This window comes from Amphiprion ocellaris, chromosome 6, assembly GCF_022539595.1.
Source record: "Amphiprion ocellaris isolate individual 3 ecotype Okinawa chromosome 6, ASM2253959v1, whole genome shotgun sequence".
Lineage (NCBI taxonomy): Eukaryota > Metazoa > Chordata > Actinopteri > Pomacentridae > Amphiprion > Amphiprion ocellaris.
The window spans coordinates 28,708,995-28,724,815 of record NC_072771.1 but is presented as its reverse complement, the minus strand read 5'-3'; the positions used below and the strand labels follow the sequence as shown (position 1 = coordinate 28,724,815).

At 40.7% G+C, this 15,821-nt stretch overlaps 1 protein-coding gene across 7 annotated transcripts in view; it reads left to right on the top strand.

Moving 5' to 3' along the window:
- pde4d (phosphodiesterase 4D, cAMP-specific) overlaps positions 1-15,384 on the top strand; it is a 193,660-nt gene extending 178,276 nt beyond the window's left edge. For 6 of the 7 annotated variants that reach the window (XM_035943275.2, XM_035943274.2, XM_023299081.3 and 3 more), the window contains 9 exons: positions 7,923-8,016; positions 8,130-8,305; positions 8,413-8,511; positions 8,626-8,790; positions 9,013-9,112; positions 10,683-10,837; positions 10,940-11,062; positions 11,197-11,379; positions 11,466-15,384. In XM_035943275.2, coding sequence (XP_035799168.2) covers positions 7,923-8,016; positions 8,130-8,305; positions 8,413-8,511; positions 8,626-8,790; positions 9,013-9,112; positions 10,683-10,837; positions 10,940-11,062; positions 11,197-11,379; positions 11,466-11,972 — 1,602 coding nt within the window. In that variant the 3' untranslated portion in view covers positions 11,973-15,384. Of the gene's footprint in view, positions 1-5,993; positions 6,340-7,922; positions 8,017-8,129; positions 8,306-8,412; positions 8,512-8,625; positions 8,791-9,012; positions 9,113-10,682; positions 10,838-10,939; positions 11,063-11,196; positions 11,380-11,465 lie in introns of those variants that run through there. The other variant, XM_055011398.1, reaches the window with a different exon arrangement.
- Positions 15,385-15,821: the final 437 nt, after the last annotated feature.

The window sequence follows — 15,821 nt, the reverse complement described above, 5'->3', positions numbered from 1 at the left end:
GTAAAAATCACCACCCAGACACCATGTACAGCTGTTACTGTTTTACATGTGAAAGCTGCATAAGTTTTTTTCCTGCTTTTCCATCCCACAGTAATGATTCCAAGATCAGATTTTAGCATAACCTGGTAAAATAATGCATGTCACTTCTGAATGTCAATATTCTCGAAGTTGCTCGATTACCGTTAACATTAGGCTACAGAATGTGATGTACCCGTTTTCCCCTAAGCACATGTTCACTATTGTTGTTGTTCTACATCCACACAGTAGCCAAAATACACCCTGAGCACACCTATTCCATACCTTTTCATCTCTAAATTCAGAATTCTGACGTAGTCTTTGAGAATGATACGTCTTCCTTGACATAACTATTGCACCGGCTTCTGATCAAGGTGTACTAGTTTAGGATGTGGTTACATTTCCACCCTTTGTGTGGGTGTAAATGTTTCTGGAATCAGCAGCTGGTCTTCCTCTGGCTCTGCTTTAGGAACAGTGTGTGCTAGTAGTCGAGTTTGATCTTTGTACCTCTTCAAGGTGTGAACGTTTTCTGAGGTAACTTTGAGGAACAAAGGATTTGAGATGGGATTTATACCTGAAAGATTATGTTTTTGTGATGGCAAGACCTCTCTTCAGACTTCTCTCTGTATCTGTATCTGATCTGTTGATCCTTGACTCTGGCATCCGGCCAGTAGCTGGGTAAATGTTGTTCTCTATCCTCATAGCATGATTACTAATCTATATTGTTTTGCCCCAGAAGCATATTTTTTCATTTCACTTAATCTTTCTTTAAAAGTTTGGACTGCTTTCTTTGCAGCCTGATGTTAATGGTGGTCAAAGGTTGTGCACCTCAAGAAAAACATCAGAATTTGAACTTATAACCTTCCTCCTGCAGTTCCTTCCTCTCTATTTACACACTCTAAATGTTCAAAAAAATGAGTAATAACTTGTGGCGTCACAGGGGATTCAGACATGAAAGTTGTATGTTTACATCTTTGCACCTCCATGTCCTATTTGCACTGTGGACTGTGTGTTGTTATTTATGTTCTCTCACTCAATCTGGATATAAAGGCCTGTAATTGTCTGAAGTCTCCAATCATGCGTGGTGATGTCTAGCTTCATCTCAGACCATTCAAATTATAATGTGCCAAAAGGTTATTGTGGATTTTTTTGCCCAGTGATGCCTAAATAATATAGTCTACGCCTTTTGTTCCTATATGAATCTACACCAATCAGGCATAACATTATGACCACTGACGGGTGAAGTGAGTGACACTGATTATCTCTTCATCATGCCACCTGTTAGTGGGTTGGATATATTAGGCAGCAAGTGAACATTTTGTCCTCAAGGTTGATGTGTTAGAAGCAAGAATAATAGGCAAGCGTAAGGATTTGAGTGAGTTTGACAATGGCCAAATTGTGATGGCTAGACGTCTGGGTCAGAGCATTTCCAAAACTGCAGCTCTTGTGAGGTGTTCCTGGTCTCAGTATCTATCAAAAGTGGTCCAAGGAAGGAACAGTGGTGAACCGGTGACAGGATCATGTGTGGCCAAGGCTCACTGATGCACCTGGGGAAAGAAAGCTGGCCCGTGTGGTCCAATCCAACAGATGAGCTACTGTTGCTCAAATTGCTGAAGAAGGCAATGCTGGGTCTGTTAGAAAGGTGTCAGAATACACAGAGTATCACAGTTTGTTGCATACGGGGCTGCATAGCTGCAGACTAGTTAGGGTGCACATGTTGACTCCTGTGTACCACCGAAAGCGCCAACCATGGGTACATGAGCATCAGAACTGGACCATGGAACAATGGAAGAAGGAGGTCTAGTCTAATGAATCACATTTTCTTTTACATGGCTGGGTGCGTGTGTGTCACTTATCAGGGGAACACATGACACCAGGATGCACTATGGGAAGAAGGCAAGCCAGAGGAGGCAGTGTGATGCTTTGGGGAATGTTCTGCTAGGAAACCTTGGGTCCTGCCATCCATGTGGATGTTACTTTGACACGTACCTCCTACCTAGGCATTTTTGCTGAACATGTACATCCTTCCATAGAAACGGTATTCCCTCTTGCTCTTTCAGCAGGATAATGGGCCGTGCCACAAAGCAAAACTGGTTCAGGAATGGTTTGAGGAGCAACAGTGGGTCTGAGGTGTTGACTTGGCCCCCAAATTTTAGGCAGCTGGTCATAATGTTATACCTGATCGGTGTATATACATGTATTTCTGTGGTTGTTGTAGGTTCTACTGTAGGTGGCAGTGTTTTTACACTTACCACATGTCCAGTACAACAGTTTCAGGATTCAGATTCTCCCTCTTACAGACACAAATACTGTTTACACTAAGCTGGCTTTTGCAATTTTCAAACACTGATTGAATTTGGATTCAATTTAATTTGACAAGTCCTTAACATGACAACATATTTTTTGCAGCCCTTTAACGTTGTAATAGAACAGCTCAAACAGGACACAGATTATTCTCTCCTTTACTAGACTGCACTGCTCTGATGCTATATACCTGACAGGTTTCTTCTTCTACTGAAGAATAATGGACTATAACACCTCAGCTGGCTGCAACGATGCTTTTGATATTTCACCTACATCCAGGAAATGTGTTTCAGTTGCTCATTGCAAGGGAGAGCAACAGGCTCACTAGATTAGTTATGCTTGTTCAACAGTATCGCAAAACTACATGACCTGATCTGGCATACACAGACCTCCACTATGGCTCTCACTTTTTCTGAATAACATGTAGCATCTCAACATCCAATCCATAAGCCAAATATTTCACTTCATTGTGGTGCACTCTCTATTAGTCCTATCATCTTTATTATTCACTAAGGCATTATCCAGATAAACTGCTACCTAACTTCTATAGCCCTTTAAATCTGCTCAGGTTTTGTTTGTACTTTTTAGTTGTAGTATATTCTTCTATGTAGTGCTGTTCCCTCAAAGCCAGGATATCTTCTAAATGGGGCTACCTAGCCAGTCAGTCATTCAACGGTAGCTGAATTAGTTTTTTGTACCTTTTGCCTTTGCATTTTACTATTAATATTAGCATTAAATATATTAGGGCTGAAAAACTAATCGATTATAAATTGAAATCACAATATTAAGAAATGCAGTTCGCAAGTTGCAATGTAGAGTACACAATGGATCTGATAGACGTTTTCCCACAAACCTTTAGTCCTAGAGTATATATAGTAGTGATGTCTCACCCTTTATCTTTACTGCTCAGCTATTTTAAGCCTTCCTATGCATGGATTTCCATCTCAACGTCTTGCGCAGCTCATGAATGGACAGCAGAATTATTTCCCACTGTGAGTAGTACATTCATTGAAAACAGTAGCTGCTCCTGCTCTCTCTGTGTTCTGCAGAGAGGGGGCGTCTGCTGCGAGAATAAATGTGGAATATGACAACAGAAACAAATGCAGCAGAGCTCTGGAGGTGTTGTGGACTATATACAGCAGGGAATGGATATTTTTGGTCGCGCCGACGAAGAACAAATTACACACAAGTCACAGCTAAGCTTGGTGTGACACTTTCCAATTTTTACCCAATATTTTGTGTTCACACCTCTTGGTTGAGCCATCGCTTTGTGTGTGTGTGTGTGTGTGTGACAAGTGAGAGGGAGTTTGTGTGACTATGGAGGGGGGGAGGTTTCTGTGTATATGCTCCAGCTGGGAGTAAGCTGTGTGTGTGTTGGTGTGTGTGGTGAGCGTGTGCTGGCCTGCTTGGCTTTGAGTCAATCAAAGCTACTGGATCTCAGTTAGTCGGTGGTCTCATCTGCTCCAGCGTAGCTGTAAATTGCTCTCAGTGCCAGGCTGGCTGTAGAGGTGGGGTGTAAAGTAAGCAGAGACAGGCTTGGTCCCCGTCTCAATCCGTGTCAGCACTGGGCCGTCACAGAAACTCAACTCATGCATGCACACGTATGTTTACAAACACACACACACACACACACACACACACACACACACACACGCCAAGAAAAAGACAAAGCAGACCCTCTTTTACGAAGAATCACAGACAGGTTTCTTTTCAATGAATCATTGATGGGCTCAGGGACTGTACAAGTCGTGTCCGATCAAGATGCAGTAATATATATACATAATAAAGCTTTGTTTTTGTATAGAATTTAAAGCATTCTTTTTTAATCACAGATGCATTTTTACGTTAAAATTGGTACCTGTAAGGTTATTTTCTGATTTGTCATAATTTTTATTAAACTGAAACTTCTAAACCCAAGGTAGAAAGTTTTGTCAGTGTTGTTTTTAAATGTGATTCTACTTCATTACGTTCTATGTTTCTAATTTAAATAGAATTCCCTATTGCAATCATCATTTCACGTTATTTCTATAAATGTTTACTGTCAAAACCTCCAAACTACCTCAAATCTTGTAACGAGGGCTGGACTTTTTTTTTACTTTCCATACAGGTGCAGATTTAATGAAATGATTTTTTTATTTTTTTTTTGTACTGGTGCCTAAACTTGCTTTTTATCATTTGGCAAAATAAGCCAAATCTTAAATGTTGTCTTAAAAGGATTTACTATTTTAAAATAATCTCAAACTCCTAAATTTAGGAATACCAATTCTGAGTATCTTTTCTGTGGAACAAACGGCTTGTGACACATTTCCACTATGTCCACATTCAATAGTAAAATTTGAACCTGTTCCCAGCAAGCATTATCAAAGTATCAAGGTTCAGTATCCACCCATACTTGTAATTATAAGAAACAATCTAATAATTACTTAACCTTAGATGTCTCATATCATTAGTCTCGGCAGGACATGATTCAGGTGCTCTGCTTGCTTTAATTAGAATGAAACGCAAACAGCCCTCGCTCAGTCCCCTTGGAGATGTTTAAGCTTTATTATTAGATAGAACCCTTCTACTGTAATTAATTAATTTTTAGCATTATATTGTTGGTCATTTGACTTTGCTTTTGTTTTCTATTTAGGTGGTTATATGAAACCGTAAATCATAGCTCTTGCTGAGACTATCTGACAAAAGGCAGGTGATTCCATAATATTAAATTAGTAGCATTAGAAATGACTGCTGAAGACATGAAATATCAGTATTAGTTGTATTTACACGATTTCATTTCATTTATCATGAATTTATTAGGCGACCTTTCATACTGTTTTTAGTGGGGAAAAAATGTAATTCTCCCTTTAGTACGGTTTGATCCTTTCAACTAAAACAACAACCTTTTAAGCAGTGACACACACAGCAGCCTGTGTGGACACAGCGCTTTCAGTTTCTGTCCAACTGAGCCCACTTCAGATCACGGTGACGCTCTTTCTTTCTCTAGAACTAATGTGTTTTTTTTATGTATTTACATCATCTCATCAGTGATGTTGCTGTGACTCACCTCCCATGAATACTGGGCTGGAGGGTGACCTCAGTTTTTCAATAGTGTTTCATGGCAGATGAGGTAACCTGTGTTTTCACACACTGAACAGAAGGTTATGTCAGTCAGTACATGCACACACACACTTCTGAGTGCAGTATGAATACATGTTGCATACACAAAAACACATACTGTATCTACTGCACACACATATGTACACACAAAATCACATTCCGCTGCACAGCAAGACTTAAAGGAAAAGGAAGGGGTAGATTTTCCACTGACTTCAGCACCAGCCAATCACACAGCAGGTAGTCTGGAGCTTGTTCCGATCCAAACCAATCAGAGGTGATGATGAGCTCACACTCCTTTCAGATGTGGGCCCTGATTTGCTGTTGTTGCGTGACACTACGAGAGAAGCAACCTGCCCACTTCACATGGGAGCTTGTGTCATAGATGAAGCAGGCAGGCAGTCGGACAGTCAGTCCTGAAAAATTTTTGCTGTCCTGGTGCTTTGGCATAAACCAAGCATCCGCACCATCATCAGTTATTCACAGCCTCAGCAACGCATCTGACTGTGTGTGTGTGTGTGTGTGTGTGTGTGTGTGTGTGTGTGTGGTCACAATATGTTCTCATCGGATCTTTGGGGAACCACGTTCCGGTCGCTTCTCTCCCAGAATCTGCTTTTCCTCTCTGCTTTCCGGGGCATCGGCTCAATAATGTGGATGATCTCTAGACAGAAGCATGAGGCTTCATTTGTGGACTCTGTACAGCTGAATTTCCTGGAACCAAGCTCTGGAGGCTCATCGGGTTGAGGTGTTTTATTGACGAGAACCACGGACTGCTTGTGTTGTACTAGCCGACTCCTGCTTTCATTAACTGAACAGTATACTGGTCTATAAAACTGTGCGTTTCTGTTCCTGGATCTGTTTTTTTGATTTGTCAAAATGCCTGAAGCAAATTATCTGCTCTCTGTGTCCTGGGGATATATTAAGGTAAGATGTGTTCAAATATTAGTGCATCTTAATTAAATATTCATGTATTCCACACCTCCTGTAAAGTGATTGCTGAAGTGGAAGTGGGGTTTTTGGCGCTTTGGTTTATCCTTGAGACAGATTGGGATGCAGGGTTTTATGGACACAAAGAGAAAGTACTAAATATAGCTCCTCGCCAACATCCCGGCTGTGAAACGATGCTTCATAGGTGCGACATTTCTGGATCCATTATCCATGCTGATGTGTTTGTGATGAGAAAAGGTGATGGTACTTGTACCCTGGTTAGACAGGAGTGGACATGACTGGATGTAATGCACACATTATCATATATACATAACACATAATGTCACATTTCAAGCGATTTTGGATTAAAAATACAGACATTTTCACTCTACCTGTAAATTATAAGTATTTGATCATCATTTCCAGTCATTCCTAATAGATGGAATAAAACAATAATGCTTAGAGATTTCTTTTTTTTAGGTGAGCTCTGTATTTTCTGACATAGAGTTTCTGTTTTTTTCTTTAGTTACATACAAAATAAAAAATGTTTCTTTTTTTCCAGTGACTTTATCTTGTGACCTTTTTTTTCATATTTATCATTCCTATTAAAAGCTCTACCTGATATGTATTTATAGCTTTTCTTCCATACTGGCTCTTATTGCCTAACAAAAGTGCACTACAGATGGCTCTTAGCCTTTTGTGTCTGCTTTTTAAACAGCCACCCATTGATTGCCCGTGGGTGTTCTTCAATTGGCTTTAGTTGTGCGAGTAAGCACTTTGCCCTTTTGTTCTGATTTGTTTTAAGTAATCAGTGTTGATTGGCATTATAAATGAATATATATCCGTTACGCGTTGGGGCCAAAGCCAGTATCATTAGACAAGGTTTTTCTTTCATACTCTGCTGTGTCACTTTTTTGTGTCCACTTTGGAGAATCCCCAATTTCAATCATTCTTCGCTGTGACAATCAATTTGATCTTCAGATGAAAAGCTGGAGCTAAATTTGGGTCTGCCACTTCAGATAGGTACAGCAGAAGGAAGGGCAGATGAAAAAGGGGTGAAGAAGAAGGGAAAAAAAGAGAGGCAGAGAGAAAGACAGACTGGCAGGGTGAGAACGGAACTGAAATTGAAAGAAACTTGGAAATTGGGTTACTGATTACTTTTGGCCATGCCAGTAACACTCTGACCTTGTGTGTGTGTGTGTGTGTGTGCATGTATGTGTGTGTGTGTATGTGTGTGTTTACTTGTGTGGCTTACGAAAAGGTGACATTCTGGGAACAGCTTCTGTTATGTGATGTGGAAATATCAATATCTGTTAGTAAAAAGCTGCAGCTATCATTTAATTTCTTTATGTTTTAGGTTTTTTACTTAGCTCACACTGTAGGTGCCTCAAACATGCTTAGAGAACAAATGTAGCCAAATTGGTACAGTTATTCTGGCTCTTGAACAGTTTTTTTCAGCTTCTGTCCTTCACTTGAATATCATATGCTGAAATATGTATTTGGTGCCTCTGAGTACCAGCTGTAAAAACAAGTAATACACACCGTTAAACCCATCATCTGTGTTTGTCCTTCTCTTCCAGTTCAAGAGGATGTTGAATAGGGAGCTGACTCACCTATCAGAGATGAGCCGCTCCGGGAACCAGGTGTCTGAGTTCATCTCCAGCACCTTCCTGGGTGAGTGATGACACAAGAAGATGGACTCACTGGTTTAGTTTTGGTTTTTTTTTAAATCTCACTCCCGCCTGAACAGTGAGGATCTTTACATTCACTCTCCGTCTGTTCTCCAGACAAGCAACATGAAGTGGAGATGCCATCCCCTCAGACGCAGAAGGAGAAGGAGAAGAAGAACAAGCCCATGTCTCAGATCAGCGGGGTGAAAAAGCTGCAACACTCCTCCAGCCTCACAAACTCCAATATCCCTCGCTTCGGAGTCAAGACCGAGACCGAGGATGAACTCGCTAAGGTTCGTACAACCTCAATAAGTTACACAGTCACATAAATAAAGTGCACACTTCATGTACCTTGGTGAATAATGACTTTGTTATTGATCATGTTTCTGTCTTTTGTTAGGAATTGGAGCATGTGAATAAATGGGGCCTTAATGTTTTTAAAATCTCAGAATTCTCTGGGAATCGGCCACTGACAGTCATGATGTACACGATATTCCAGGTAAAGATGGTCACTTCCTGTGTCTGTCTTGCTCTTTCACTCCAAAATAAATGCTTGTTGAATCCCAAAATTGTCCTGACTGTAAAACCTCCTCTTGAAATTTCTGATTTGTAGGAGAGAGACTTGTTGAAAACTTTTAAAATTCCACTTGACACCTTTATAACATACCTGATGACCTTAGAAGACCATTATCATGGCGATGTGGCCTACCATAACAACATCCATGCTGCTGACGTCACCCAGTCAACTCACGTGCTGCTATCCACCCCTGCCCTCGAGGTGAGTCACATGCGCGCATACATAAAAGCAAATGAACACACCTGCACCGACATAAACACACACTCACAAACACACAGCCCACGCATTAACAATCACCTTCAATCAAACTCCTGCTTAAAGTCCAATCAATGGCTCTTATTTGACAGGATGTTTTTGTCCAGCTAGTTGGTTCTCTCATCCATATCTGCGCTCCTCCAATCTGTCCTCGGTTCTTTCTTGCAGGCCGTGTTCACAGACCTTGAGATCCTAGCTGCCATCTTTGCCAGTGCAATTCATGACGTGGACCATCCTGGAGTCTCGAACCAGTTCCTCATCAACACCAGTGAGTCTAAAAACAGCAGCGTCTTAGCAGCTATGTCAGTGGCTCAGCAGTGTCATTCATTAGTGCATATTCACAGACTCAAACATGCACTCACAGGCTGAGATCCAGGTGGGAACATGCACAGGCTAGATTTTGCCTCATTCATATGCACACATACACCTAACTGGCATTATGCATTACAATTAATTTTTTCTCATATAAACCATATTTCATCCATAAACCAAATACAGATACATACTTACTTTGCATACAGATCACACATGCTGAAAGAGATGCACGTTATCATGCATGCACATCTTCATTAGCATGCTTTTTCAGTCATGTGTGAGGGCTTCGACATGTGATTCCCAGGCAGAGCACTTCAAAGAGGTGATCAATATTGTCCTCAATGCTGCCCTTTCCATGTAAAACAACATCATTCCGGAAAACATCCTCCTAAAGACTGGTTAAGGTTGTATATGGTGAGGCAACTGTGAGAACAGTTGTTGCACCACCTAAACTACAAACAGAAAATAAATGATATTTTCTTATTTATGTTGAGTGGCAACTAGAACAGTTGCTGACAGTTTTGTTTGTGAGCTATTCATCTTTGAATTTTCTGCCTCTACGCCATTACAGTTAGGTTGGTAATCTGACAAGATTTTGCTTTCTTTACATTTTTCACATTATTATTTGTAAATTATATGTTGTATTGCTGTAGCAACAACTCAACAGAGTTCCAAAGTGAAGGCAGAAATTACAATGTACAAGCTCTCTCAAAACCTGGAAAAACAAAAGCTAAACTTTTTGCATGACTCCAAGGGTAATGGTGAAAGTAGGTGAACTGAGCTTTTAGCCAGCTTACACGGTTCATGGTGTTGTTTGGTAACCGTGTCCTCGAGCAAGAGACTAAACCCTTGTTATCTCTTCAACTGAGTCACTCGCTAATGGCTGGAGGTGCCACAAATATCACCTTAATTTGGGAGTTGAGAGGAAAACACAAACAAATGGAGTTGATATCCACTGGGTATCCTTTACAACAGCCATTTTCCAAACCATTACAAATATGAATGGTGCATAAGAGTGCTGCTAATATCGCATCAGGACAGAAAAGACACTGCGCAGACTCATACACAAAATGTGTAGTGCTTCCCATAGGCCCAAAAGGGGAATCCCTGCAGTAAAGGCAGTGTGAGTCATCTTTGATAGGAGCCACCAGGCTGATCTTCTGTCAGACAAAGAGCAACAGAGCAGGATCCCCTTTGTCCTCTCTGCTGCTCTGTCCCACTGCGGCCAAGACTAATGCATCTTAATGGAAAATCTAAATCTTGCCAGAGGACATTGAGATGACCCACAGTGGGAAACCTCTCAGTGGAAAACGAGTTGTTGCTTTCTTCTGCTTCCCACTGAGTAAGAAATGCACGCTGATACATGTACAGCAACACATTAAATGTGGACAGACATTACCGGGTCTAATTAACACTTTATTCACTTTTTGCATATGTATTGTAAGTTTTCATGTTTTTCCAGGGCATTTGTCATGATGTGTTTTTGACCCAAACTAAAATGATCAACTGTGTCTCCACTGCAGATTCAGAGCTAGCATTGATGTACAATGACTCGTCAGTGTTGGAGAACCACCATCTAGCAGTTGGTTTCAAGCTTCTACAAGAGGAGAACTGTGACATCTTCCAAAACCTGACCAAAAAGCAAAGACAATCACTGCGAAAGATGGTCATCGACATCGTAAGTGGAAATCTTAACGTCTTCTACAAAGTTTAGGTGGAAGGCTGTGTGTATGTTACACAGAAATAAATTCACTGTTTTCTTTATTATTTCCATTCCAAGGTGCTAGCAACAGACATGTCCAAGCACATGAATCTATTGGCTGATCTGAAAACAATGGTGGAGACCAAGAAGGTCACCAGTTCTGGTGTCTTGCTGCTAGACAACTACTCTGACAGGATACAGGTTAGACTGTACTATAAACTGCATTTCTCTGCACTTCTTATTGTGGTAGCATCATTTACTGGGTCAGTCTACACTCTATTGTGGAACAAGCTGCATGGGACTGTGTTTTAGACCTTGATATTTGTTGTATTTAGGTTCTCCAGAACATGGTGCACTGTGCAGACCTGAGCAACCCCACCAAGCCTCTGCAGCTCTACCGGCAGTGGACGGATCGGATCATGGAAGAGTTTTTCAGCCAAGGTGACAGAGAAAGGGAGAGGGGCATGGAGATCAGCCCCATGTGTGACAAACACAACGCCTCAGTAGAAAAGAGCCAGGTAACGCACACAGACAGAGAAATGTGCTGTACATTGTGCATAGGCACGCCCTGAACGTCCTGCTTTTCCCCTCATGTATTGTGTAGGTTGGATTCATAGACTATATTGTTCACCCTTTGTGGGAGACGTGGGCTGACCTGGTCCATCCGGACGCCCAGGACATCCTGGACACGCTGGAAGACAACAGAGAGTGGTACCAAAGCACCATCCCCCAAAGTCCCTCTCCTGCATTGGACGAGCCCGAGGATGGCACTCGACCCCCAGGAGGGGACAAGTTTCAGTTTGAGCTGACCCTGGAGGAGGACGGGGAATCGGACACAGAGAAAGACAGTGGCAGCCAGCCGGAGGAGGAGGAGGAAGAGGAGGAGGAGGAGGAAAACAGCTGTACTGACTCTAAAACGCTCTGCACGCAGGACTCTGAATCGACAGAGATTCCTTTGGACGAACAGGTGGGGGAGGACGAAGAGGAGGAGGAGGAGGAGGAGGAGGTTGTAGAAGAGGGGGAGACTCCCTGTTCACAACCGTGTCTAGTGGAGGAAGAGGTAGCAGAGGAGGAGGAAGAGGAGGAGAAAGAGAAATCCCCTGACACATAGCAGTTTATGGACGGCATCTGATTAACTGTTCTTCTTAGTAATGACAGATGATTATTTATAGAATATTTTTTGGGTTTTGTGAAATCTGTGTGTTTTTATACATCTATGTTCATGGTTCCAAAGCGTGTGCTGCTCTCCACCTTGGCCACTCCTCCTGTCAGCTTTGTTCAGACACGCCCACCGGTACTACTTCAAGTTTTTTTGCACTCAGGAAAACTCCTTTCCATTCCCATTTGTACTGAAGTGGTGTGTCTTTATTTCACTTTTACACCTCCTCCTTTACGAGCTTAAGTTTAGGATGTGGACGAGCAGTTCACAGTCTGCTCAGTGCTGTTCATAGGATACGTAAGATCACACTTTCCCTTGTTTCTGCTTCATCTCAGCCTTGCTTGAAAGTTTTGGCGATGTTTCTGTCTTTTATTAAGTGCCCATACTCTACAGAGACGGTTAACGGCGTGTTCAAGGAGAATCTCCTCTTGGTTAGGTCATAACCTCCCCACTATGAATTAGGAGGCATGTTCCACAGAAGGTTCTGCTGAAAACCCGATGGGACGCCGCAGAGATGAAAGCTGCAGCACACTGGGGAGCTTTTTGAGACACATTTCTGGATTTGGAAGTCTTCCTTGAAAACCTGACTGATACAAAGCTCAAATCTAAACAGCCATGATGCTGTCGTAGACCTCTTTAATTTTTGTATCGTACTGTATGTAAGATTCAGATATTTTCTAGAATTTACTTTTGCAAACCTAGGCTTTCTTTTGTTAGAAAAGATGTGAGAACTTTTGGAAAACCAACGGGGAGAAATGTGTCACATATACAGTGTTTTGAAGGGGTATCTTTACAGCTGGATTAGGAGTGTTTTGAGCTGTTTGCACTTGCTCCTATAGCATTTACGAGTATACTACTATTCCCATGCCACTATACTCATATTTGGTTAGTCCTGTGAGTTGAAATTTGGAATTTATTCCTGTTAACTATTGTTTTTGTTGAGTGTTTTCACTGAGAAGGAAGCAGACACCTTTATGCTTCCCTCTCACTGGAATCCATCATGACGTGGATGAAGCCTTTCAATTTTATTATTGTTGCCTGCAGTTCTTTTGAACACATCCTGAGACAATGCAATGCTTTCTAGTTGATACAAAAAGCACTTTTTTTAGAAGCTTGATTAGTGCTCCAAGTATACAGAAATAGTAATGGTGTTAGAAATTACAAGGATGATTTTATACCAATGTTACGAAACCTTTTTTTTTTTTTCATTTCCTTTGATTTACACATCAGCAACAGCTGCATACCTGCTGTCCAGGCTGTTGTCTTCAGCCATTTCATTTTCTGTTTTATGAATTTATTTTTCCATCAGAATTGTTCAATTTGCCATCACACCATAAAATCCAGTTACTGTCTTTGTTTCTGACAAGACAATCAGCTCCGTTGCATAGTCATCAGATAAGACTATCGTCTAGGTAGATACTCTAATGCACTGATATATTCTTATATCATCACTTTAATATTTTAAACTCGCCAAAACACTCGCTCATGCACACATAGGCTTGAACATTGTTGCGCTACACCTTGGCCAAGAGTTTCTTCCTTTTTCCATGTTTCTATCATTTCTCACTTTAAACCTGATGCTATTATTTATTGGTATATTTTTCTATTAAGTCATTTTTTTTGCAGTATAAAGGTGGTACAGTAAATCAGTAAATATTTCACTGTAGCATAGACCACAGATACAGGCTTGCCAGTTACCCAAATATACTTTCTCCCCCTTGTGTACATAAAATATTAAAGAAAAATCCACAACTGTAAAAAAAAACAAAAAAAAAAATCCCCACTTGAAGTACTGCACACTGCTTTTCTAAAGAGTGCTTGTTTTAATTATTTGTCATTTTCAAACTTTTTATTTAGTCTTTCATTTTGTGCCAAGATTTTATTTTTTTTTCATCCTCACCCAATGCCCTTACCTGTAATAAATTTTTCTGGTTTTATCGCTGTTTACAAACATATATTTATTGTGCTGTATATAATATATAATTAATAATGTTATTACTATCATAATGCAGTTTGCTGTAAATGGTTGATTCTTATCATCCCTTTTGGTGATGGCGTGGCTGTATTATGTACCTCTTGTTGAGAGAATGTTTATTACACTTGAGCTTCGGTGTAAAAATGATCCATCGACATGTCGCTTATCTGAGAACTAGCTCACTGAAGAGAGGGGGAAAGCCAAATTGTTTTTTAAAAAGAAACTGTTCCTTGGCCCATGGGCTGTGCCTTAAATTCAACACATCATTTACTTTAGCCTTTTTTTTTTAAATTCTCTAGTTCTCTTTTGCTGCATTGGTGAATCTTTAGGCTTGGGTTGGCCTGATCTCTTGCTGAGAATCCAAAAAAAATAAAAAGTTGCCTTTAAACTTTCACAGCCAGACACAAATATGCTGTATCACAAATATGGCACAGGGTAGAAAACTTGTTTTCAGCGCAGAGGTTTGTAGAGATTCAGGTCAACCACAAGTTCTAGATTTACTGCACGAGTGATGTGTGGCCTATAGCCGGATGTCCAAGAGTCGTATTTGCTGTAGACCTGGTCTGAACAACTCACACTTTCTTTACGCTCTGCCACTACACTCAAAGATGTGAGTCAGCTGGTCAGATGCAAATGATACGGGAGTAACTTTCCCTTCCTTGAGGCCACGTGGAGTTACTGTTGTGTCGTCTACGTCCGTCTGGTTGTATCGCAGCTACAAACACTGAATGGGGCGCAACAGGAGTGTGTAGTTGGTGCTCGACTACGGCCCTACGAAGCACAGAGGCTTTGAGACACATCTGCATGTTCAGCCACTGCTGCATTAATTATGGCTGAAACACTGACAGTGTGTTGCTTATCTATGCTCGGCCCACACTTCCACTCACATTACTTGCAATATTCAAAACCACTGACATCTTTCTGCCTGGACAGGAGAAGGGTTTAGTATAGTTCTGGAGTGAAGGGTGGGTTGGGGAGGGTGGGATGCGGGCTTTTGGGTGACTGCATCATTGTCCTGAAACAGGGACTCTTGTTTTGACACACATACTGTAGATTCTAAACAGCCCTGGACCAATGGAAATAGTGGGTTCTTTTCTCATTATGTGTTCTATTTTTTTATGGTATGAAAGGAAAACACAAACTGTAATTTAAACAAACAAAAAAAAAAGGTCTTGAGGACAATTATTTTTTGGGTTATGTCTTTAGAATGCCAACTTGTCTGGACGTTTCACAGGACAATTAAAATGTTATTTTAATGGATTCCTTGTTAATTGCAGTCTATTGGATAGCACTGTAGATCATACAACTTTATGTAAAAAACTGATAAAAAGAATGAAAAAAGTTTTTATATGCAATGGATTAAATAAAAGCATGGGTTGATTCTGCCTACTCGCTGCTTTCATGTTTTCGTTTTTTCAGAGAATGTTACACAATCAAGTGCGGATGAATGCACCAAATCTTTGTTTTACTGACAAAAGTGATGACGTTCTGAGAGGAGATTTTAAAAATAACCCTGAAGGCAGTTTCTTTATTTGGAAATTTAGTTTAATTTAGTTAAATATTGTTATTTAGAAAAGACATAGTTTTTGTACTGTATATGAGTATATTTAGTATCTTCCAGCAATTGGGCAAAAACACAAAAATAGTCAGTTGACAGCCTTTTACTGTTGCTTAAACCTACTAACTGTGATAGGCATTTATTGTCACATAGCTTTTGTCTCTTGAAAGGTGTTGCACATATAAGCATGGATTAGTCAAAAACACGGTGCTTATTCAATCCTTGTATTGCCCAGATTTTGTTAGTTTCACAATAAGACTAGATGTTG